The 24,672-nt window shown below is 45.7% G+C and overlaps 1 protein-coding gene across 5 annotated transcripts in view; it reads right to left on the reverse strand.

Moving 5' to 3' along the window:
• MYO1B (myosin IB) overlaps nucleotides 1-24,672 on the reverse strand; it is a 280,385-nt gene that overhangs the window by 116,681 nt on the left and 139,032 nt on the right. For all 5 annotated transcript variants that reach the window (XM_073647879.1, XM_073647883.1, XM_073647882.1 and 2 more), the window contains exons 5-10: nucleotides 21,877-21,981; nucleotides 19,882-19,928; nucleotides 17,971-18,034; nucleotides 7,873-7,971; nucleotides 7,562-7,665; nucleotides 4,597-4,744 (exon numbers count right to left, since the gene is read on the reverse strand). In XM_073647879.1, the coding sequence (XP_073503980.1) occupies nucleotides 4,597-4,744; nucleotides 7,562-7,665; nucleotides 7,873-7,971; nucleotides 17,971-18,034; nucleotides 19,882-19,928; nucleotides 21,877-21,981 (567 nt within the window). The remainder of the gene's footprint in view (nucleotides 1-4,596; nucleotides 4,745-7,561; nucleotides 7,666-7,872; nucleotides 7,972-17,970; nucleotides 18,035-19,881; nucleotides 19,929-21,876; nucleotides 21,982-24,672) is intronic.

Genomic DNA, 24,672 nt, shown 5'->3' on the forward strand with positions numbered 1-24,672 from the left:
CTCGGTCCCTGTGGTGTCTCCCCTGTGCACAGCGCTGTCCCTACTCGGTCCCTGTGGTGTCTCCCCTGTGCACAGAGCTGTCCCTACTCTGTCCCTGCGGTGTCTCCCCTGTGCACAGTGCTGTCCCTGTGGTGTCTCCCCTGTGCACAGCGCTGTCCCTACAGTGTCCCTGCGGTGTCTCCCCTGTGCACAGCGCTGTCCCTACTCGGTCCCTGTGGTGTCTCCCCTGTGCACAGCGCTGTCCCTGCAGTGTCCCTGCGGTGTCTCCCCTGTGCACAGTGCTGTCCCTGTGGTGTCTCCCCTGTGCACAGCGCTGTCCCTGCAGTGTCCCTGCGGTGTCTCCCCTGTGCACAGCGCTGTCCCTACTCGGTCCCTGTGGTGTCTCCCCTGTGCACAGAGCTGTCCCTACTCTGTCCCTGCGGTGTCTCCCCTGTGCACAGTGCTGTCCCTGTGGTGTCTCCCCTGTGCACAGCGCTGTCCCTACAGTGTCCCTGCGGTGTCTCCCCCGTGCACAGCGTCAGCTCTGTTATCGGCTTATGAATAGTAATAAGCCGGTAGCAGAGAGGCGTCACTACACCCAGCTGTGCAGGAGACTAGTGCTGCCCACGCAGGTGAAGTCACTGGTCTCTGGCGGGTATACTGACACGGTTGTTGCCGGTTTATTACTATTCGTAAGACAACAGAGCTGACGCTGTGCACAGGGGAGACAGCGCAGGGACAGGGCAGGCCACAGGGGAGACGCCGCAGGGACAGCACAGCCCCTGAAACGAGCGTCACTGATTGTTTTGTAAATTTTGTTGGAACGAGAAATCGCTGGTCAAATTTTAACCCTTCTAACTTCCTAACAACAACAAATTAGGTTTAAAAAATGATGTTGATGTAAAGTAGACATATGGGAAATGTAATGTGTTTTATGAACTATTTTGTGTGATCTAACCATCTGGTTCAAGCGCATAAAAATTAAAATAGTTTGAAAATTGCAAAAAAAAAAAAAAAAAAAATATTCTCAAAATTCCAATATTTTCACAAATGAACGCAAAAAATAAATAAATAATCAACCTAAATTTACCCCTCAGCCTGGTCAGGAAGGTGAAACCAGGCTGGTGAAGGGGTTAATAATTGACCATTATGTGAGCGTTTCAGCCTTGCACCTATGTTTCTCAAAGGAAGGGATTTCATAGTTTAAGTGATCCACTTATTTTCAACAAGAAGTTTACAGGTAGACATGTTTCACAAGTCATTGCTTTTCCTCATATGTGAAAAATGGTCTGAAACAATTCTTGGCTTGTGTTTTAAGTTTTTACAATTCTTGTTGCACTAATTTCTCTCATGAAGAAAGAAGATTTCTTAGTTTCTGTTACCCATTAAAAAATAAAATACAGACAGTACAGAAACGTCATATTTTTGCCATCTGTGATTTTTTTTTTTTTTCGGAAGGTTATAGGCGAGTTTGATCTAAAAATAGCAAACTTTAAAAAAAAAAAAAAACACGACGCATGATAGACAGTTCAGACGCCACTTGATCATCTTTTAAAACAAAAGTACAAATATATTCAAATCATCCAACACTTAATTATGAATTTGCACTAATGGTAATTACCAGCATCTATAATGTGTACAGTTGGACACCTTTTGACCAATTTTGATAAGCTCTACTTAAGTTCGTAAAGCAGGACTTGCCGAAAAACCACTTTGGGTCACTCTAAATTGGTAGTGCACTTCTTTGGGGATGCTCAAAATGTGATTATAAGGTCAGCAAATCACTCTGTAGTTTAATGGTCTTTCAATTTAAGAAAATGTCAGCATGTAGAGCCATCTAGTAGCAGATGCCACTTGCCTTTTCTTCATGCCTTTTTACAACGTGGAACTTTGTGGTCATACTGAATGTGAAAATGATGCAGCCAAAGACGTATTATAACTCTACCGGTGATGAAAATGTTGGGAAATAAACAAGAAAAGGTGTTTCCAGTATGATTGCAGATTTAAGGAGTTATTTCCATCTTAGCAGGTTATCAACTATCTGCAGGTCTGACCCGAGGCCACCATCAATCCCAAGAATAGGACTCTGTTAGAATGACTATCGGATTGAATGCCATAATGGAATGGAGCAGTGACCACACGTGAGCACCACCACTTCAATCATGGTCTACGGCAGACTTGGGCAAAGTGCGGCCCGCGGGCCACATTCGGCCCTCTGGCTGTTCCAGTCTGGCCCGTGGACCAAGACTGCCAAGGGGCTGATAACAGTGGCCCACGGGCCGCACTATGCCCTTCCCAGCTCACACACATGCCGTCACTGCCCGCCGTCACTGCCCGCCCACACGCCGTCAACGCTGTCTCAATCCGCGGTCTCAATCCGCGGTGAATGCATTGGTGGAGGAGGGGCCGCTACCTCGCTCTTCCATCAATCAGCATTAGAAACAGCTGACGCGATGGCGTCAGCCTGTGCACTGCGGAGAGTCAGTGCTTCTCAGACAGGAGCGCCAGGGGAACAGGGAGTGAGGTAAGTATATGCTGGACATACGGGGGGCTTTAATGATGGACACAGGGGGGGCACTCTCATGCTGGATGAAGGGGGGGCTTTAATGCTGGACACAGGGGGGGGTACTCTCAGGCTGGACACAGGGAGGCTCTCATGCTGGACACGGGGGGGGCTCTCATGCTGGACACGGGGGGGGGCTCTCATGCTGGACACGGGGGGGGGCTCTCATGCTGGACACGGGGGGGGGCTCTCATGCTGGACACGGGGGGGGGGGCTCTCATGCTGGACACGGGGGGGGGGGCTCTCATGCTGGACACGGGGGGGGGGCTCTCATGCTGGACACGGGGGGGGGGGCTCTCATGCTGGACACGGGGGGGGGGCTGTCATGCTGGACACGGGGGGGGGCTGTCATGCTGGACACAGGGGGGGCTGTCATGCTGGACACAGGGGGGGCTGTCATGCTGGACACAGGGGGGGCTGTCATGCTGGACACAGGGGGGGCTGTCATGCTGGACACAGGGGGGGCTGTCATGCTGGACACAGGGGGGGCTGTCATGCTGGACACAGGGGGGGCTGTCATGCTGGACACAGGGGGGGCTGTCATGCTGGACACTGGGGAGGGCTGTCATGCTGGAGACACTGGGGAGGGCTGTCATGCTGGAGACACTGGAGGGCTGTCATGCTGGACAATAAGGAGGGCTGTCATGCTGGACAATAAGGAGGGCTGTCATGCTGGACAATAAGGAGGGCTGTCATGCTGGACAATAAGGAGGGCTGTCATGCTGGACACAGGGGTGCTCTCATACTGGAAACTGGGGGGCTTTAATGCTGGGCACTGGGAGGCTTTAATGCTGGACACTAAGGAGGGCTGTCATACTGGAAACTAGGGAGGGCTGTCATGCTGGACACTGGGGAGGCTCTTGGGCTCTCATACTGGACATGAGGGGGCTGTGTGAGGCTCATGCTGGACATGAGGGGGCTGTGTGGGGCTCATGCTGGACACGGGAGGGATGTGTGGGGCTCATGCTGGACACGGGGGGGGCTGTGTGGGGATCATGCTGGACACGGGTTGGCTGTGTGGGGCTCATGCTGAACACGGGCGGGGCTGTGTGGGGCTCATGCTGAACATGGGGGGGCTGTGTGGGGCTCATAATGGACATGGGGGGCTGTGTAGGGCTCATGCTGTATATAGAGAGGCTGTGTGGGGGCTCAAGCTGTATATAGGGGGATGTCAGCACACTTAATTCTGCTCAATATTAAGTTACACAATTCATATTTATGTAATCATTAATAATAATAATTAGAATTAATATGTTAATATTAATATTGAGCAGAATTAATTTCAGCCTATTGGTTCGGCCCTCCCCAACAGTCACAGTCTCTCATGTGGCCCCTCGGGAAAATTAATTGCCCACCCCTGGTCTACGGCAATGCCATAGATAGGAGTACAGTGCTTAGCCATCTTGGCCAGTCAAATAAAGAATGAATGGAGCGGTGGCCCAAATGCATGGCACCTCTACATTTTAATGAGGTATTACAGAGCCCCATTCTTGGGATCCCATAAAACGGACCCCCCAGTGATACTAAGTTATTACCCATTTACAATATAGGCGATACCTTGCATAAGATGGGAATTTAGCTCATTATGGCAGCTTGGCTTAGCATGGTAATGGAAATATTGTCTGAGAACTAATTTGCCGCAAGAATATAGGATATTCATCTTCTATTTTTACAGTCACTTTTAATTGAAAATGTGACAGAGGCTTTACAAAGTATTCTATTCTGTGGCTAGTCCCTTTGTTGTGACCATGATGTAGTCATTTAGAAAAGACCACACCTATGTACTCAAATTCCCTGGATATCTAGGAATGTCAGAGACAGAGAGGCATTAAGACGCTTCAGAGTCCTGAAAACACAAAGGTCTTGTTTAGGGCATTATTAGCAGGGTCTCTTTTTAGGATATAATTTGCTTTTCAGAAAGCATAGCCTCCAATGTATCATTCTCACTTACTGGATCACTTAATAGCAACAAAGTCCGCTTGTTTACAGATCACATTTTTTTGGGTGACGTCATTAAGGGGTCTAATTGTTGGAAGCTCAGACAGCGCCCTTACCATTTTTATCTTTAATTTTGCTTTCATCCAGGCCATTTACACGAGATTCTGGCTTGAACTCAATGTTTCCCAATTTTAGCACTGCAGCTATAGCTTCCAAAACCGACTGTGTTTCATGTTCCATAAAGCCTACGATCTGCATAGCATTCTGTGAAAAACAACAAAGATTCACAATCATTGTAAACAAATGGCAATATGAAGACATAACCCAACGCTATCCTTTGTCAAAATGGTTACGGGTTACTATAAGCACAGTGAGGTGTGACTGGTGCAGGAGGTTCACAAATCATCCCAGTGCCGACACCAAATTGCTGCAGCAAGAAGAAGAGACTGACAGGGAACCAGGCAGCACTGGAGCAGGACCAAGAGGGGAGTCAGGGGAGGGTGTATTGCTCGTTCGTTTTTTTTTCTACCCAAAAAGCACTTGCAAGACAACCCTTCAAATGCAAATCACTTTTAAATTACTAGAAAGGAGGAGAGCAAAGTGCTGTCATATCAACTGTTCTACTTATGGCTTCATTACCTGTTTACCTGTGTCCACTCAAATAGTTTTTGCACAAAAACACTGTTTAAATGGCGTCATCTGTGTGGCAACACATAGGATCTGCTTAATAGACACTGGCATCCTAATACGCTGGTCTTGATACAGAGTCCATTGGAATAAGTGCACCAAATTCATCAAGAGGAATGCTCCTCTTAATAAACTAACACATCCTTCAGTGAGCTATAGGCAAAAATGTAGTCATGGACTGGTCTAATTTAAAGCGTAACAGTCATTTTAATATTTATTCCATAGATCAATAATAGATCTGAAAAGAGCAACTTTGTAATATATCATATCAGAGAAATCAGCTTCTTTACCCTCCTGGATTAATCTTTCACTTTCAATTCATGGGTAAAATCTGGATTCAGTGAAGACAGGCTGAGATAGGAGATGGCAGCTGGTGCTTTTAAAATTATATGAAGATGTGGAAGGAGCTAGAAGACGACACAGACATTCTTCTGCAAGTTCTCCTGCAATGACAGTTACAGTTTTCCATAGAACTTCATGAGCACCAACTGCCATCTTCTATCTTAATAATGGAAAAGTATGCATTCACTGAAGACCGATTTTACTTGTGAATATAGAATTTTGAGAATGAAAGATCAGCCATTTGCAAATGTACTAGGCAATCATGAAACAAATTAAAATGATGGTTACGCTTTAAGAAATTAATTTGTTAGGACAAGACTCTCCCAACTAAGCTCATTTCAAAAACATGGCAGAGGTGGTGTACAAAATGTAAAAAAAGTGTTGTGCAGAAGTTGTGTGACATTTGTAACAGTGCAAATTGTCTCTTCAGAGAGGAAAAGAACTAGAACTTAGTGCCACCTACAGGAAGTAGCAATCCTAAAAGTCAATAGTGACCCTTTAACGAGCCTTATCACATGACTTAGGATAAAAGCCAAGACCAGAAACTCAATTTGCAGACACTGTGTTTCGGGGTACTGCCCCTCGTCAGTGCAAAGTGTGAGTTCTGGTTTGGCTGGATGAGAGGCGTCAGACCGGTATCTAGGGGTAATATTTCTCCTTGCAGCTTGTGACCTGTTAAGCACGTCAGGTGAGGAGACTTTTAAAGCCGCAATGCTGCTCTGGGAAATATGCAAATTGTCTCTTCAGAGAGGAAGAGGACTACACCTCTAGTGCCACCTACAGGAAGTAGTAATCCTAAGGCTATGAGCCCACGATGCAGAAATGAAGCAGAAGATTTCTGCAGCATTTCTGCATCTCCTTGCCCGGAAAAAACGCATGTGGATTGTACATGCGTTTTTCCTGCGGAATACATGCGGATTGACAAGCGCTTTCAAAGCAATTTTAGCATCACTTGGAAAGTGCTTGTCAACTAGGTCACACTATATAAATCCATGCAAACAGCATGGATTTCTATAGTGTGACCTTAGAATGGTTAAAAATAAAAAATAAACCTTGATACTTACCTTCCGATGGCCTGGCGTGTGCTGCTGCGCTCGTTCCTGGCTGCCGGGATATCGCGATGCCGTGTACTGAAGGACCTACAGTCACATGACTGTGATGTCACCGCAGGTCCTACAGTCCAACGCGATGTGCCGGCAAAGGAGAAGGAGCGCAGCGCGGGCCGCCAGAAGGTGAATATAATCTTTATTTTTTATTTTATTATTTTTTTTACAGTTTCTATGGTACCTGGGTGTGGAGGAGAGTCTTCTCTCCTCTACACTCGAGTACCATCCGCACATTAGAACGCGCCAATTACGCAAGTACAGATGCAGTCTTGCAGAATTGGTGCGTTCTAATGCAAGTCAATGGCGGCGAAAACGCTGCGCTCCCGCAAAATTAATGAACATGCTGCGGATTTTTGAGCGCAGCATAAACGCTGCAGAAAAATCCGCAGCATGGGAATTGAAAGTGCGGAATTGCATAGGGGACCATGGCAGAAGACTTACCATGCGTTTACGCTGCGGAAATTTCCGCACCAAAAACGCATCGTGGGCACACAGCCTAAAAGTCAATATTGAATCTCTAATGAACCTTATCACATAACTTCGAATAAAATCAAAATCTCAATTTATAGACACTGTTTCGGGGTCCTGTCTCTCATCAGTGCAAACTGTGAGATCTGGTTTGGCTAGGTGAGAGGCGTCTGACTGGGATCTAAGGGGTAACGTTTCTCCTTGGGGAGAGTGACATGTCAAGCCTGACATGCCAAGGTGAGGAGACTTAAGCCGCAATGCTCCTCTGTCTGATGCTAGTTTTCTGGCTCGAAATTTTGGATAAGTCTGAAACTTTATATTTAGTACAGGTCCAATTGCATATAGAATTTTCTAAACAAACATCTGAAAATAATGACTAAAACACCCAAAAATACGTGTTACTCGGATTGTATATAGTATAATCTGTTTATTTCTCACACAACCTTTAAAGATCCGCAAAATTCTTGTTGCATCTTACCCTGACTGTTCTGAAGTTTGATGCATCATCCACACCATTCACTTTTGCAGAATCCAAGCTGAGATAGTTGTATTTGCTGAAATCCCGATCCAGTTTTAGCTTATCTAGAACAATGACGTGATCACATTACAGAGACACATACATTCCCAGCAGTTGACAAAACGCCAAAAGAACAGAATAAACTTAATATCTTGGGATGGCTTGAACACCACTGTTGACAGATGAAATGCGGAGTGAACATACATCAAAAAGGAGAAAGGTGTTAAAAACTTGCTCCAAGGCACATTCTTCATTGTCATATTTATACTTACTAAGGAGATCCTCAGAGGCACCAGACAACAACTGATAGAAGATATGGAAATTTCGTTCACCCCTTGGCTGTCTGACAACCCTTGACTTTTCTAAGAGATCTAAAGAAGTCAGATAACATTAACAGTAGGATTAATAAAAAAAAATACATAAGCAAACTCATTTACATATTCCTCTTACAGTATGGTTACTCCACAGACCAGGTTCAGACGGGCATATTTCACAGTTCATATATAGACCGCAATGCCCGGACTGCCTATAGGTCTTCCGAACTCCCAGCCTCATAATTGTCTATAAGTTCAGGTTGGGAGATCAACAGTCAGTCCAGGCTTTATGGTCCATATACGGCCTCGTGAAATACACCCGTCTGAACCTGACCTTATATTGTTCCATTCAATAGGGCTAGGCTCACCTTTATATAGTGCTCTCCATTGAGCACTATGTTGGGGTTTCTGGCGGAATACCCAAAAACCTGTATTCCTACAAGACCCTGACAGAGCCAATCACTTGGGAGTCACTGTGAACACTGGTTGGCCTTGCACAAAAACATGGAGGGCATTGTATGAATGTGAACTTAGCCTATTGTAAATTCCTTCTGTAAGGCATGCCTATAAGATAGCAGTGTTGGGCTATATACCTAAGATATAGCTAATAGGTCACTTTTACAACAGTTTTTGGTTTATCTCATTAAGGACACTATACCAAAAACACCAACATGCCAACTTCATATTCGGTTAATATTGTACTTGCACTCAATGAGTATACTTTATGCTTAAGTAGCAATGATTGATTACTAAAGTCAGGAGCCCTGATAAGGTACATACACTTCCACAAGAGTTTACATTTTCAAAGGAGCAGATCACAAAGGAATAGAGGGCATGTGAAACCAATAAATTATAAGATTAGCAAACACTGCTCCTGACATTTAGTGCAGAAATGTTCCAGCTTGTTCCAAAACAATGAGAAAACTTTCACAGGACCAACACAGACTGCGGATAGGGAATATATTATGCAACTGCATCACAGATTGCTTACATTAAGGATATGCATCATCTACAAAATATTCAGCAACCTACACACTGTCTTTTAAAGGGTTAAGATTTAAGGGAACCTGTCATGTGAAAAAACGCTATTCATCGGTAGACATGGGGTTAATTTGCAGGTTAATAGTGTTTTGAAAGCATGTGGACGGCGCTGCTTCAGTCACCGCTCAGTGCATGGTGAGCGATGGCTGTAACCACACTCCGGCACTGACTGACAGCCAGCTCAGTATGTACTGCAGAGCTGGCTGTCAGTCAGTGCTGAGGCTCAGTTTCAGCTGCCTCTCACTATGTATGCACTGTGTGGTGACTGAAAGCATGATGCTGCCAGAGAGAAATAAAGTTCATTTCCTCCCAGCAGCTGGGCTTTCAGTGCAGCAGCCACACTGTTTCAGACCGTTATTAACCTGCAGTGTAACTCGAATCTGCAGGTTAATAGCGTTTTTTTTTTCACATCACAGATGCCCTTTAATCATAACGATTTGAAAGGCAGTTTCATCTTGCTGAACATTTTTAGATGATACATTATCCATCCGGTTCTAAATCTAAGCATTCTGTCATGTGACCACAAGTATGTGATTTGCATACTTCCGGTCACATCCCGACTAGACCTGTCCGGCCTTGCTCAATACACTTGCATTGAGCGAGGCTGCGCACATCTAGTGACCACATACTTATTGTATTCCCATCACTGAAGAATCCTCATAGTGTGCAGTGCACGCGCGGTGAGGATTCACAAGTCTGCAGTCACATAGCATGACTGCAGACTTGTATCAAAAATCCGGACAACCTCTTTAATTGGGATGAGACATGGGTGCTGCAGGAAGCACAATATAGTATTAAAACAGGCAAATAAAGATTTATTACAGGGACAGTCAGGTCGTTTTATTTTAATTTTTTCTGCCAAGTAATCTCAAGCATAAAGAATATCAAAGTTTTCCACTGTACTTTATACCATTAAAGCATAGTTTTGTATAGGAGCACCGAGAGGTGCATAATTTCATATAGAACGTATAACACGGCTTGGAATCAGGATATAATGGGAAGGAGCAGCTATTGTCTGATTTACTCTGCTCGCTCCAATCTGAGGGAAGGGGAATTGCGTGCTTCTGGTTTTGACCTTGTTCCATCAGTAAACTGTAGATAGCTGTGCTGACGGGTGCCTGGATCTGACCGTGAAGCTAACGCAGGCAGTCATGTGAGTGGTAAACAGGAGAATTCAGCTGACGCAGGATAAATGGTCTGGCTAGATAAAGGGCAAGCTGTCTGGAGATGTATCTAGATGTATTTAATAAGATCATTCGCATTGCAGATCAAAAGAAGCAGAGCTGTGCGTAACGTGCAACAAAGATATTACATCTGTACAATTCAGACAAATTCATTTTATAAGTAAAAGTACAATGGAAAGTCAGAAACATCTAGGATTTCGGCATTGTGTACTGAGCCGAATTCATTTCCTGCAGCCTTAGTTCACACTGAATCCATATATTAAACCTACATCAATTATCCAAGCATGTGCTATATACAGACCGGTCGTAAATATGTGTAACCCTTTATGGTACCAAACGCATCATACAAACATTCATATATGGTCGCGGATAGATCTGACACTGGCTGCCGCTGGATCATAGTTTAGCAAGCCCCACCACGAGACATACACAGATAATGGGCTTATTGTAGATCACATCAGTCTAGTCTAGCCGATACAGTTATTAGCATTCATCAATACAAAGGATAGGCAAGAATTTAAGAAAATCCCGTACCGCAAAGACACCGAGGGGGCTGGGATACAATAAGTTTACTGTGAACTGAAATAATGGCTTTAAAATTAGAGCCTGCATTGTTATAACAGGATGAAAATATAATGTCCATCATTCACATCGATAATAAAAAAAAAAAAAAGTTTAAGATCTGAAGAGACGCAGTGGTAATAGCTGGTATTTTATTTTAAGATGACAATTGACAGGAGGGATTGTTGATAATGAGCGTGAGATGTACAAGTGCTGCCCTAAATCTCTAGACAGATCAGAAAGGGAAAAGAGCACACAGATTGCGGACATCTGCTCTGTAACTAGAGGAACCTGGCGTGGTCTGTGCCCTCTAAACTGCCAATCTAGAGAAACTGTCATACCCACTTTTTAGAGTTCACCACACTACACTAAATTCAACATTAGCCAAGAGTGGAGAACGCTTCAAGGGGGGTTTCCCAAGATAGTAAGTTATCTCCTATACTATGGAAAAAGCCAAGTCCAGCACTCCGCTATTTCCAGCAATCCCATTGATAATGGATAGAGCGGAGGGGCACATACTTTAACTCAGTTCCATTTAGAGGAGTGCTGCAGAGCCTCATTTTGGGATCAAAGAGGGTCCCAGCGGTCAGACCCCAAGCAATCAATAAGTAATCCCTATTCTATGGATAATTGATAAGTTACCACCTTGGGAAACACGTATATTACTTACCGGTAATGTGTTTTTTTGGAAACCATGACAGCACAACGAGAGAGGGGATCCGCCCTTCAAGGACAGGAAACCTTCAAGATAAAAAGGGCGGCGCCTCTCCCCGCTTCAGTGGATTACAGAGCATGAGAGGACTCTCCGGTTAGAGCACATAATTTTAATAACTATAACGAATTTCACCCATGTGAACACTCAATACCCACCCACCGGAAGGTGTACACCACAGTGACAGGGAGGGAATATAAAGGTGCCGTCATGGGTTCCGAAAAAACACATTACCGGTAAGTAGTATACGTGTTTTTCTGTCACCCATGACGGCACAGCGAGAGAATTACAGAGAACCAAGTATGTGAGGGAGGGACCACAGCCTGCTGAACCCTTCTCCCAAACGTGAGATCAGAGGAGGCAGAAAGGTCAAGTCTATAGTGGTTAAAGAAAGTGGATGGAGATGACCATATAGCCGCCTTACATATATTTGCTCAATGGGCACGTCCGCCCTTTCTGCCCAGGAAGCAGCCATGCCCCGAGTTGAGTGGGCTTTCAAATTGTCAGGGGGATCTCTGCCTGACCCCGTGTAGGCCTTCGCAATGGCTTCCCGGATCCACCTTGACAGAGTGCCTTTTGAGACCCTCAATCCATTTCGGGAGCCCTGGAAGGAGATAAAGAGAGACCTATCCTTCCGCCATGAGCTTGTGGATGCTAAATAATGTATAAGGCATCTCCTGACATCCATGGTATGAAACCTTTCCTCCTTGCTATTTTTGGGTTCAGGACAGAAGGATGGTAGGGCTATCTCCTGAGACATATGAAACCTAGAAACCACTTTAGGTAGGAAAGCAGGGTCTGGTCTCAAAACTACCCTATCGTCTAGCACTAGGGTAAAAGGTGGATCTGCCGACAAAGCCTGTAACTCACTAACCCTCCGTGCTGATGTTAAGGCCACCAGAAGTACTGTTTTTAGGGTGAGTAGTTATATGGACCCTGAGCTAAGGTGCTCAAAGGGAGAACCTGTTAATGCGTTTAGCACCAAGTTTAAATCCCAAGAAGGGACCCTAACTGTAGGGACTGGATTGGCTCTACTACATGCCCTCACGAACCTGGAAATCCACTTGTTACCGGCCAGATTATAACTGTATAAGGCTCCCAAGGCAGAGATTTGGACCTTTAAGGTGCTCACTGCCAGACCCTTTTCTAGCCCCTTTTGCAGAAATTCTAAAATGGCTGTAATGGGAACCCCCCCCCCCCCCCCCGCCAGGGAAACTCCCTGAGAGGACGACAAAAACTTCTTCCAGACTCTACTGTAGATCTTAGTAGTGATTGGCTTCCTACTCTTTAGAAGAGTAGTGACTAGATTTGATGAGAAACCCCGACCCTCTAGCAATGACCGCTCAAGTTCCAGGCCGCTAAGTGCAATCCTTTCACCTGAGGATGGAATATAGGCCCTTGAACAAGAAGGTCGGGAATCTCTGGAAGAATCCAGGGGTTCGTGATGGACATGTTTCTTAGCCAGAAAAACCACGGCCTCTTGGGCCAGAAGGGGGCTATGAGGACCACTTGAGCCTGATCCTCCCGAATTTTCCTCAACACCGTTGGAATTAGGCACGTTGGGGGAAAGGCATAGGCCAGACTGAAATCCCCTGTATCGGGTGGTTGTCCAAGTGCGCCCCCCACCCCCTGGGGATGGCGTCTGTAGTAATCACCCTGGTGAATTGGGGAACCCAAGAAACGCCTGTCTGGAATGTGCATGTCTCCAACCACCAATATAGAGACTGAATCACATTCTGGGGGAGAATTAGCCTGCTTTCTAGATGTCCCCTCAGGATCACTTAGTTTCTTAGTACATCCCATTGGAACTCTCTTGAATGATATTGGGCCCAGGGTACTGCGGGGATGCAGGAGGTGAGGGATCCCAACAGAGACATTGCCCCCCTGAGAGTCATGACTGGGTCCGCTATTGCTGCTGAAACTAGATTCTTTATTTTCTCCCTCTCTTGGTCGGGGAGGCGGCATTCTTGCCGAATCGAATCCAGCGTAAGGCCCAAAAAGATCTGAGTAGTGAGAGGGATCAATTTGGATTTTTCTAGGTTTAAACACCATCCTAAGTTGGTGCATACCTGATCGACCTGGCCCAGACAGTGATCGTATGTTTTGCCCACTATCAGGAAGTCGTCCAGATACGGAATGACCAGTGTCTTCCTCCCTGAGATGGGCTGTAACCTCCACTATCAGTTTTGTGAATATGCGGGGCGCCACTGCCAGTCCGAAGGGAAGCGCTCTGTATTGGAAGTGCTTGATAATTCCCTGCATATTTACAGCTACCCTGAGGTATTTCTGAAAATTGCGATGGATCAGCACATGATAGTATGTGTCCTTTAGGTCCAATACTACCATGTAGCAGCCGGGAAATAGAAGGGTTATAGCTGATTTTATTGTCTCCATCTTGAATGACGGAATGTTCAGGAACGCATTTAGCCTTCTCAGATTGAGGAGGACTCTGTATGAATTGTCCCGCTTTTTTATAAGGAATAAGGGGGAATAAAACCCCCCTCTCTCTTCTTGTGGAGACACCTCTAGCAGGCCATTCTTTTGTAGGAGAACGGATATTTCTTCCTCTAGTGCCCGTTGTTCTGGTAGAGAGGATCTTAGGGCAGTCAGAATAAACTTGTCTGGTGGATTCCTCCCAAACTCTAGCTTTAGCCCTGATTTCACTAAATTGAGGATCCACCTGCTGGAAGAGATCTTTTCCCAGGCTGGAAGGAAGAGAGAGAGCCTCCCCCCCACCTGGGATAGAGTGTCACTTCGGCGACTTGCGACTATCCTGGGAGGGCCCGCCGAACAAAAATCCTTTCCCTTTCCTGGAACAATCCTCCCATCTAGATTGTTCCCCGGACGCCCTCCTGCGGCCAAATTTCTTCCTCCGAAAGGACTGCTTGAAGGATGGGATGGAAGGCTTAGGCTTCGTCTAGAAAGGTACCAAACAGAAAATCCCCCTCACATGGAAGAGAGCATAGTTTTCCTTTTGCCTGTATGTCCCCTGGGCAACACTTCAGCCAGACCGCTCTACGGCCGGCGTTAGACAGGGCCGCAGATCTTGCCGCTAGTCTGGCGGAATCTGCCGAGGCGTCTGATAAGAAGGCCGCCGCTCCCTTCAATACCGGCAGAGAGGCCAGAATGGAGTCCTGTGACTCATTGTTTTTAATCTGGTCCTCTAACCTGTCCAACCATACCATAAGGGACCTCGCTGTACAAGTTGCCGCTATGGCTGGCTTCAATGCCGCCGACGACGACTCCCAAGTACCCTTAAGGAAGGTATCTACCTTCCGGTCCAGCGGGTCTCTCAGCATCCCCGAGTCCTCAAAAGGGAGGGAAGATCTCCTAGAAGCTTTGGATACTGCCACATCCAGCTTCGGGGGCCTTACTCCAGGAAGCGGTATCCTCCTCACTAAACGGATATTTCCTTTTTAAGGAGGATGGAAGGGGACCCTTTTTATCCGGCCTATCCCACTCTTTCCTGATAAGACGCTGCACCTTATCATTAACAGGAAAAACTCGTTGTCTCTTGCGATCCAAGGTGCCAAACATAATATCCTGCACCGACTTCTTTGTTTTCTGGTCAACCAACCCCATTGTGGACCTGACAGCTTTTACTAAGCCATCCACACTTTCCAGGGGAAAACAATGACCTGGAAGGAGGAAGAGACAGTGGAGTCATCCAACATTCCCTCGTCGGACTCAGACCTGAAAGTGGGGGTGGAGTTTTTGCTCTATGGGCCTGGGATGGTTGGGAAAGGGATTTTAACGATCTCTCTACCTCAGACCTAACCAAAGTCTTTAAATTTGAAGAAAAAGTTGGGGCTTCCTCCGCAATTGTCTATTCAATACAGGACTGGCATAATCTTTTGGGCCAATCATTCGTTAGGCCCCGTTCACACAGGGCACATACTCTATGCTTGGATTTCTCTTTACACTTCTTAGGGACATCCTGCCCATTACCGGAGGAAGGAGAGGGAGAGAGAGAGACAAAACAGAAAAAGTCTACATTAATACGTTGACTTTCACGTAGCTCACTCACCACCCAGTAAACAAAGACAGGGTACCGGAACGGGAGGCAGGACGGTATCCGATACTTCTCCTCTGGAGACCGCGGAATCATCAACCCTGCTGGAGCTATGCCGGCTTGATCTGGAATCCTTGGTGCTGCGTGTCCCAGAATGTCCACTGCTCCTACTCTGCACTGGACGCTGCTCCTGGGTACGCTTCTGGCGCCGAGGCTGCTGTGGCTGCTCCATCTCCCTGGGCTGCTGCAGCTGCAGCATGGACTGCTGCTCTTGCTGCTGATGCAGTGGGGAGGGCTGCTGTGAGGCCATTACTTCACTGCGCCGCTGCCTGGCCGGTGATCTACCCTTAAGTACCTCCATTGTGCTAGGGAGATCACCGCCGGCGTCCCCGCAGCTTCCGGTACCGCCCCCGCACGGGGGTCAGGAGGCCCCGGTGCGCGTCATTGGGGCGCGACTTCCGGTTTAGTCATCTCCCGTCGCGCCCCGTGACGTCACATCCGGGACGCGGAGTTGCCAGCCACCATGCTGTGCAGGTGCCGCAAGACAACCGCCCGCACGCGGGGAGACCACATGTTGGCGCCCCCTGCGGCGCTTCCAGGATTCACGGGACCGGCCGCAGCAGAGACTGTGCCCTGCCAAACCCGACCGGCCCCGGCAAGACGACTGTCATTCTTGCGCCCGACGAGAAGGAAGGTCCCTCATCAAGGACAGGAAACCACTGAAGCGGGGAGAGGCGCCGCCCTTTTTATCTTGAAGGTTTCCTGTCCTTGAAGGGCGGATCCCCTCTCTCGTTGTGCCATCATGGGTGACAGAAAAAAAATCCTTATGAAATTAGTATATTCTGTTTTATCCATGGAGCTGGAATTACAAAGTTAAATTGATCAAAACCCTTAAAAGGGAATTTCTTATCAGACGGAGACCAAACAAATACTTCCAAATGGATATTCTAAAAACTCTTTTCATTACTTATTTTATGTAGAAAAACAGACTTCAAAATAAAAAAAACAAACATATATTACTAAATATCAATTTCTTCCTTCATATGAACATGGTCGTATACAAACCCATAGATCCATCTGCTTTTAGCAACAAAACAGATTTGGGATATGTGCCACTCCATATAATCATTCATTGTGCGACATGTATATGACGCGCCCCCTGGGCCATATTCTTTAGGGGAATACCCGGAGCCGGATCAGATGGGGGTTGTAGTCTCCGAGTGGCTGTGACCCGGTCCGTGCCCAGGGTGTCAAGCTCAGAGTATGTGGCAGTCCTACAGATGTTACAAAGTTCGTTATGTCGACTACGCCACCCGTTGGATTGCGGTCACTACGGCCGCCGCTGCAGCAGGGTCCGCTGAGGCTGATGGTGTTGGTGCAGCTTTAGATAGTATAACCCCCAACGGGAGGGGTATGGCCTCAGGGGGTCAGGTGCAGAGGATGGGGGTTGTGGTGGTGCAGCGTGGATGATAATTAAAGACAGAGTCGGGTTGTGCAGTTCAGGGTGTTTACTTACTGCAGATATTCCGGTCACTCCGGCCTTAAGTGACCACCCGAGCCGTGCTGCGTCCACCAGGTCCTGGATTCAGCCAACCCCCAAGCAAGTCCGGAGCGTGTCCCTGAGCCCTCCTTCTTGTCCTTTCTTCTGGCCGTCCCCACCAGGGATCCACCTAGGTCCAGCTCCCTCGGGCCTTCTGTTGGGAGACCCTTGGCCTTGGGTTCCCTGACCCTACACGTGGTTTGCCTTCAGGGTAGATGTGGTGGGTGGCCGTGGCAGATCCTGCCCACGGCCTCCGGTCTCTGGCTGAGGTGTGCTTTAGCCCCCACCAGTTTGGGATCCGGTACCCTTTTGCCAACTCTTCACCCTGTGTTTGTATGTGGGTTCTCAGAGTTTCTTCTTGTTTCCCCCTCTGGGTCTCTCTTTCTCTCCTCTCTCACTCTTGCTCTGGGGCTGCTCTGCTCTCTTCCTCTGACTGCTCTGCAAAGACTCACAGACTGACTGACTGTGGCTGACTGACCCTGATCTTAGATGGTGCCCACCTTAAATACTCCCTCTATGTGTGAGCTCAGGTGACCAGCACCCAATGAGCTCCTATCTTTACCCAGGCTGCTCCCCCTATCTGCCCCTACACTACTGGGATGTACCACCCCCCTCCCACTCCAGCCAGGAACAGACTCGGTCGTACCTGCACATTTCTAAGTGGGAGTACCGTTGGTCTGCTCCTCGGAAATGGGATGTGTGTAGTGCATGCAGCTTTCTGAGCTCAGTTCCACACTCCATCCTTACCCGGGAGTGGAATATCACACCTCTGGGTTGAGGTGCAATACCCCTGTAGCAGCCGAATCCTCAGGGTGCTACATATATGCATAATAAGGCATATAGTATTAGAACACCCAACAATGTGTAATTAGCATATGCCGCTATTCTGACACTGGCCATTTTCAAGTACAGTAAATTAAACAACCTGTATTTCCCAAATCAAATCCTACTCACGACACACACCCCTCAATTTAGGGGACCCTTAATTATTAATAGATGTACTTACAGTTACTTATAACTCCACCAAGTGGGTCTCCCTTGAAATCAAATTCAATATCCATGTATTTGCCCTAAAAAACATTATACACAAAAATCAAACACATATTATAAACATTTTCAAAGTAAAAAGCATTTGGCTTTGACAAGTTCACACGGATTTTGCATGAAAATCAGATGCAGAACAATTGCGCTCTGACAATCCCGACTTAAATGACCAATTTGGACCATTACACCATGTCAGGTGGCGCTGCTGTAATGAAGCATCCTTAGGACCAAGAGGAGTTGAACTGTTCATCTTCATTACAGCAGCGCGGCTCAATATCGTATTATTGTCCAAACTGGTCAACTATCTTGGAGGAAATCATCCCCAGCCACGAGGCAGCAGCAGGTGTCAATAGGAGTTGTGCCTGCACACAACCTGCCCACGTGAGCACCTTCCTTTTACTTTCCTTTGCACCCAAATGGGTATTACCCGATGGTCTTGTGCGCTTTTGTTCCTCTACAATTTTTCTACCAACCCTGACTAAATAGCATATTTTAATGAAATATTTAAACAAGGGTCTAGGTGGAGTTTCAAAACACAAAGGCACTCCAATCTCTGCACCGGAATAATTTGGGTTATGCAGAGAACAAACCATTCTTCTGGACCAAAGTGACACTGACAAGCAGGCTTTTGCACGGATGGTTGCATTGCCCAGAAAGTAGACCCTAGATATAAAAAGGGTGTTGCAATCTTCACAGTATAATTTTAGCTCATTTATAATTAATGTACCAGCCTATATCATCTTACTAATCCTCCATACCAAAAGTTTCCCATTTTTGTGGATATATAAAGAGTAGCATAGGTCAGGTGCCTGTCTGCTAACAGTAGGCAGGGCTGGACCAGGACAGATGCCACACTAAGTCTCATACATGGCTTATATATGGAGATCAGACCAACTCCCTTCAAGCCGGAAGGGATGATAACTAACCAGCATGAACGCTTTTCTGGGGGTGGAAAACTAAAGGGTTGTTCAGCCAATAAACATTCCCCAAAGTATGTGTTTTATTCCTTAAAAGTATGAACGCAACATTTCTTGAAGCTGAATATGCCCTTCAGTGGGCGGAAGTGTATATATCTGAGCCTGTAACGTTGGTTTGAAAAAAGATCTCAAAGACTTTTCTGGGCTACGATTTTAAGATGACCACTTCCAAAAGGGTAGTGGTTCAAAAACAATTATCCTTCGAAGAGTTGTAAGGGATGATTTCCGTATATTGAAAAATATAATATCACATGGTATTACTCACACATACTGAGGCACAATGGCAAAGAATTCAAAATCAATTAGAATGATCTTTAAAATCTTACTTAGAACAGGTCCTGATACATTTTTTTCTGTTATTGATTGATTAATATCTATATTTAATATCAGTGTTCCTCTTTTATTGTAGGCAGTAATCCTAGAGCTGGGCTCGCTCAGGACAGTGGTGCTCATCTATCCTGATTTTTCCCTACGGCACTGCCAGCCATTTACATGCTGGGATAATACATAAGATACCCAAAATCTCATTTTTAAAACTCCCTGGCCAGGTATAATGTAGGTGTTCTCCTCTCCCAAAGTCCCAATGTGAAATAGAAAATGGCACATTCTGCAGCAATAAACACTTTCTATAGTTATCACAGTTTTCATCGGCAGCTTTATATGGAAATACAGAAAGTTACCAAGAACAATGATTTAGGGAGCATTCATTTTTCACAATAATATAGTGTTAGACAATGTTGAATTATTGCAAAATTTGTTTAGGGAGTGAATAGTGTTAGACAAGGTCACTGTCACTAAGAATGTGATCCCATACAAATCGGATCTAGCAGGAAACATGTAGAATAGGGCAAACAAGGCCAAGAACAAGAATGTGCGAGCGAGCAACAAATACTTACAAATCTGGAAGAGTTGTCATTCCGCACAGTTTTTGCATTTCCAAATGCTGTTAATAAAAAGCAAATTAAGTGTTATACAACATTTTACAATTGCTTAGTAACATATGTTTAATCTGCAACTATGGACAACCATAAATCAATTTACAAAGAACACAAAGAAAAAAAAAAAGCACTCTGCTAAAAATATTCAGCACATATACGTACAGTACAGACCAAAAGTTTGGACACACCTTCTCATTTAAAGAAATTTCTGTATTTTCATGACTATGAAAATTGTACATTCACACTGAAGGCATCAAAACTATGAATTAACACATGTGGAATTATATACTTAACAAAAAAGTGTGAAACACCTGAAAATATGTCTTATATTCCAGCTTCTTCAAAGTAGCCACCTTTTGCTTTGATGACTGCTTTGCACACTCTTGGCATTCTCTTGATGAGCTTCAAGAGGTAGTCACCGGAAATGGTCTTCCAACAATCTTGAAGGAGTTCCCAGAGATGCTTAGCACTTGTTGGCTCTTTTGCCTTCACTCTGCGTTCCAGCTCACCCTAAACCATCTCGATTGGGTTCAGGTCTGGTGACTATGGAGGCCAGGTCATCTGGCGTAGCACCCCATCACTCTCCTTCTTGGTGAAAGAGCCCTTACACATCCTGGAGGTGTTTTGGGGTCATTGTCCTGTCGAAAAATAAATGATGGTCCAACTAGACGCAAACCGGATGGAATAGCATGCCGCTGCAAGATGCTGTGGTAGCTATGCTGGTTTAGTATGCCTTCAATTTTGAATAAATCCCCAACAGTGTCACCAGCAAACCACCATCACACCTCTTCCTCCATGCTTCACGGTTGAAACCAGGCATGTAGAGTCCATCCGTTCACCTTTTCTGCGTCGCACAAAGACACGGTAGTTGGAACCAAAGATCTCAAATTTGGACTCATCAGACCAACGCACAGATTTCTACTGGTCTAATGTCCATTCCTTGTGTTCTTTAGCCCAAACAAGTCTCTTCTGATTGTTGCCTGTCCTTAGCAGTGGTTTCCAAGCAGCTATTTTATCATGAAGGCCTGCTGCACAAAGTCTCCTCTTAACAGTTGTTGAAGAGATTTGTCTGCTGCTAGAACTCTGTGTGGCATTGACCTGGTCTCTAATCTGAGCTGCTGTTAACCTACGATTTCTGAGACTGGTGACTCGGATAAACTTATCCTCAGAAGTAGAGGTGACTCTTGGTCTTCCTTTCCTGGGGCGGTCCTCATGTGAGCCAGTTTCTTAGTAGCGCTTGATGGTTTTTGCAAGTGCACTTGGGGACACATTCAAAGTTTGCCCAATTTTTCGGACTGACTGACCTTCATTTCTTAAAGTAATGATGGCCACTCGTTTTTCTTTACTTAGCTGCTTTTTTATTGCCATAATACAAATTCTAACAGTCTATTCAGTAGGACTATCAGCTGTGTATCCACCTGACTTCTGCACAACACAACTGATGGTCCCAACCCCATTTATAAGGCAAGAAATCCCACTTATTAAACCTGACAGGGCACACCTGTGAAGTGAAAACCATTTCCAGTGACTACCTCTTGAAGCTCATCAAGAGAATGCCAAGAGTGTGCAAAGCAGTCATCAAAGCAAAAGGTGGTACTTTGAAGAACCTAGAATATAAGACATTTTCAGTTGTTTCACACTTTTTTGTTAAGTATATAAGTCCACATGTGTTAATTCATAGTTTTGATGCCTTCAGTGTGAATGTACAATTTTCAAAGTCATGAAAATACAGAAAAATCTTTAAATGAAAAGGTGTGTCCAAACTTTTGGTCTGTACTGTACATAACAGTCAAGTTAGTTATAGAAGCAGTTTATTAGCCATATGCATGTTACCCATTTATATTAGTGTCATCATACAAATCTGAGTGCATCTAAGCTTCACATACACAGATATAATCAGGACTAAAGCTTATAGGACAAAGAGCACAATGTAAACCAGATTGGGGTCTTTACCTTCCAAAACTGGATTTGACTGCAAGAGTTGTTCCTTCACTTGATTAACTTCAGCCCCTTTACCACATACGGCAGCTACATAAGACATGACAAGCTTGCTGGCCTCTGAAAGACACAATATGCGGAGGCATAGGTTATACAGAACATTTATACGCTATATAAGTAGCCAGTAAAACTGACGTATGAGTTACAGCAAAAAACTGGATGAACAGAATATCGGCGATGTGAAGTCAAAAACATTGTGTCACAGACATGCATTCAATGAGATCCTAAATCCTGTACCTAAAGTCAGACTCCCCTGGTTTACGTTTTAAAAGGGGTGGTCTTGTGACGACAACCCACTGCATGTGCCCCTGTGAGCATGCAAATGTCAGATTACCCATCTCCCATGTGCTGGAATGAAGAGCCATTCTACATCAGCTGGAGAATCTATACATCTGACAGAACTGGTACAACGTGTGCTCGGATGAGGCTCTCTCTAGCGACAACTGGTTAAAAAGACAGACTAGCGAGAAAGTTCTAATTTAACTGCAAGTTAAAACCAGCTAAGTTACTTTGTAAATTCTTAGCTTTATTGATTTAGTACAGATTTCATTCATTTTGTGCAGTTTTCCCTTTTCATGCCACATACATATTGGAGATCAATATTTGGATCTACAAGGGGTGTTCAATACATTATCTACCCCAGCATGTTCTGTCATGTTAGAGAACTGTGCATGATGAGACATGTCTGACATGCAACAGACATAGTAGCAGTTCAATCTGATGAAAGCCCTGGAAGGGACAGGATTAGGGTTGAGCGAGTATGTTCTGCCCGAGTATGCTCGGGCCGAGCTCCGAGTATTTATAGCTACTCGGTGATATCGTTGAATCGCTCCCGTGTGCATGATTTGCAACTGTTTGACAGCTTTATTACATGTGAGGAATGTGTAAGAAATAGACATTCCTCACATGTATTAAAACTGTCAAACAGTCGCAAATCATGCACACGGAGGTGATTCAACCATATCACCGAGCAGCTATAAATACTCGGAGCTCGGCCCGAGCATACTCGCCGAAAGGGTTAATAGAACATACTCGCTCAACACTAGACAGGATGGCAAGTGCAGTACTGCGCGGCTCTACAAAGAAAGTGAGGGATTTGGAGCTTCGTTCTGTATTTAAATTTCTTACAAAAGAAAGAAAAGAAGCAGGTGTGTTGCAGCTTACAACAATGCGCCAGCTCACTAGTCTCACAAATCACAAACTGCCATCAGGGAATGTGGCTTCATGAAGCTTAGCCAGGTCTGGACTGTAGGGTGGGTGGTTAATTCAGAACCTGAAAAAAATTCTGCGTGGACAATGATTTCCTGATGATAATGCAGTCAAAGAGGTGGTAACAAGGTTCTTGCAGCAGTAAGAAGTCTCCCTCAATTCTGAGGGCATCCGATCACTGGAGGCAAAGTGGAATAAGTGTGTTGAAGTCAAGGGGGATTACACTGAAAATAGTAAATTCAGTTTCATAAAATGTTGTTTTCATATTCAGGTAGATAAATTACTGAATGCCCCTCATATATGATCCAATATCTAACTTATATTTCTAACTTCTCTCCAAGATGTTACAGAATATTGTGAACTACATTTTAAAAAAAGAACACACACACGTAGAGGCCCCTGACCAGCCAAGAAGAAGGAAAAATATGAGTGACATGTTAGGACTATTTGACAGCTTTAAAGAGAACATGTGATGTTGTACATGTAGTCCTATCTTTAGTTTTAAATTGAAGAGTATACATGCATTTTATTTTATTTTTTTAATATACAAGGTTCACTACAAAGTGTATGCATTTACATTGCACGATTACTGTAAATGAGCGAACCTAGGACCAGTGTTAATGGCTGCTGATCACCCGATGAACGGGCAAAACGTTCATTCATCGGGTGAAATGTTCTTTTCATTTACACAAATATCATTCTCAGCAGCAGTTTGTCCTATGTAAATGTAGCACCCTGAGGATTCGGCTGCTACAGGGGTATTGCACCTCAACCCAGAGGTGTGATATTCCACTCCCGGGTAAGGATGGAGTGTGGAACTGAGCTCAGTTAGCTGCATGCACTACACACATCCCATTTCCGAGGAGCAGACCAACGGTACTCCCACTTAGAAATGTGCAGGTACGACCGAGTCTGTTCCTGGCTGGAGTGGGAGGGGGGTGGTACATCCCAGTAGTGTAGGGGCAGATAGGGGGAGCAGCCTGGGTAAAGATAGGAGCTCATTGGGTGCTGGTCACCTGAGCTCACACATAGAGGGAGTATTTAAGGTGGGCACCATCTAAGATCAGGGTCAGTCAGCCACAGTCAGTCAGTCTGTGAGTCTTTGCAGAGGAAGAGAGCAGAGAGCAGAGAAGCCCCAGAGTGAGAGAGGAGAAGAGAGAGAGACCCAGAGGCGCAGAGGGGACCCCAAGAGCCCATAAGAGAGCTAATAGGGTGAAGGGTCGGCGACAGGGTACCGGATCCCAAGCTGGCAGAGGCTACAGCACACCTTAGCCAGGAACCGGAGGCCGTGGGCAGGATCTGCCACGGCCACCCACCACATCCACCCTGAAGGCAAACCACGTGTAGGGTCAGGGAACCCAAGGCCAAGGGTCTCCCAACAGAAGGCCCGAGGGAGCTGGACCTAGGTGGATCCCTGGTGGGGACGGCCAGAAGAAAGGACAAGAAGGAGGGCTCAGGGACACGCTCCGGACTTGCTTGGGGGTTGGCTGAATCCAGGACCTGGTGGTCACTTAAGGCTGCAGCACGGCTCGGGTGGTCACT

The sequence above is a fragment of the Phyllobates terribilis genome, unplaced genomic scaffold (genome assembly GCF_046119375.1).
Source record: "Phyllobates terribilis strain yellow unplaced genomic scaffold, ASM4611937v1 Scaffold_9__5_contigs__length_417890890, whole genome shotgun sequence".
NCBI lineage: Eukaryota > Metazoa > Chordata > Amphibia > Anura > Dendrobatidae > Phyllobates > Phyllobates terribilis.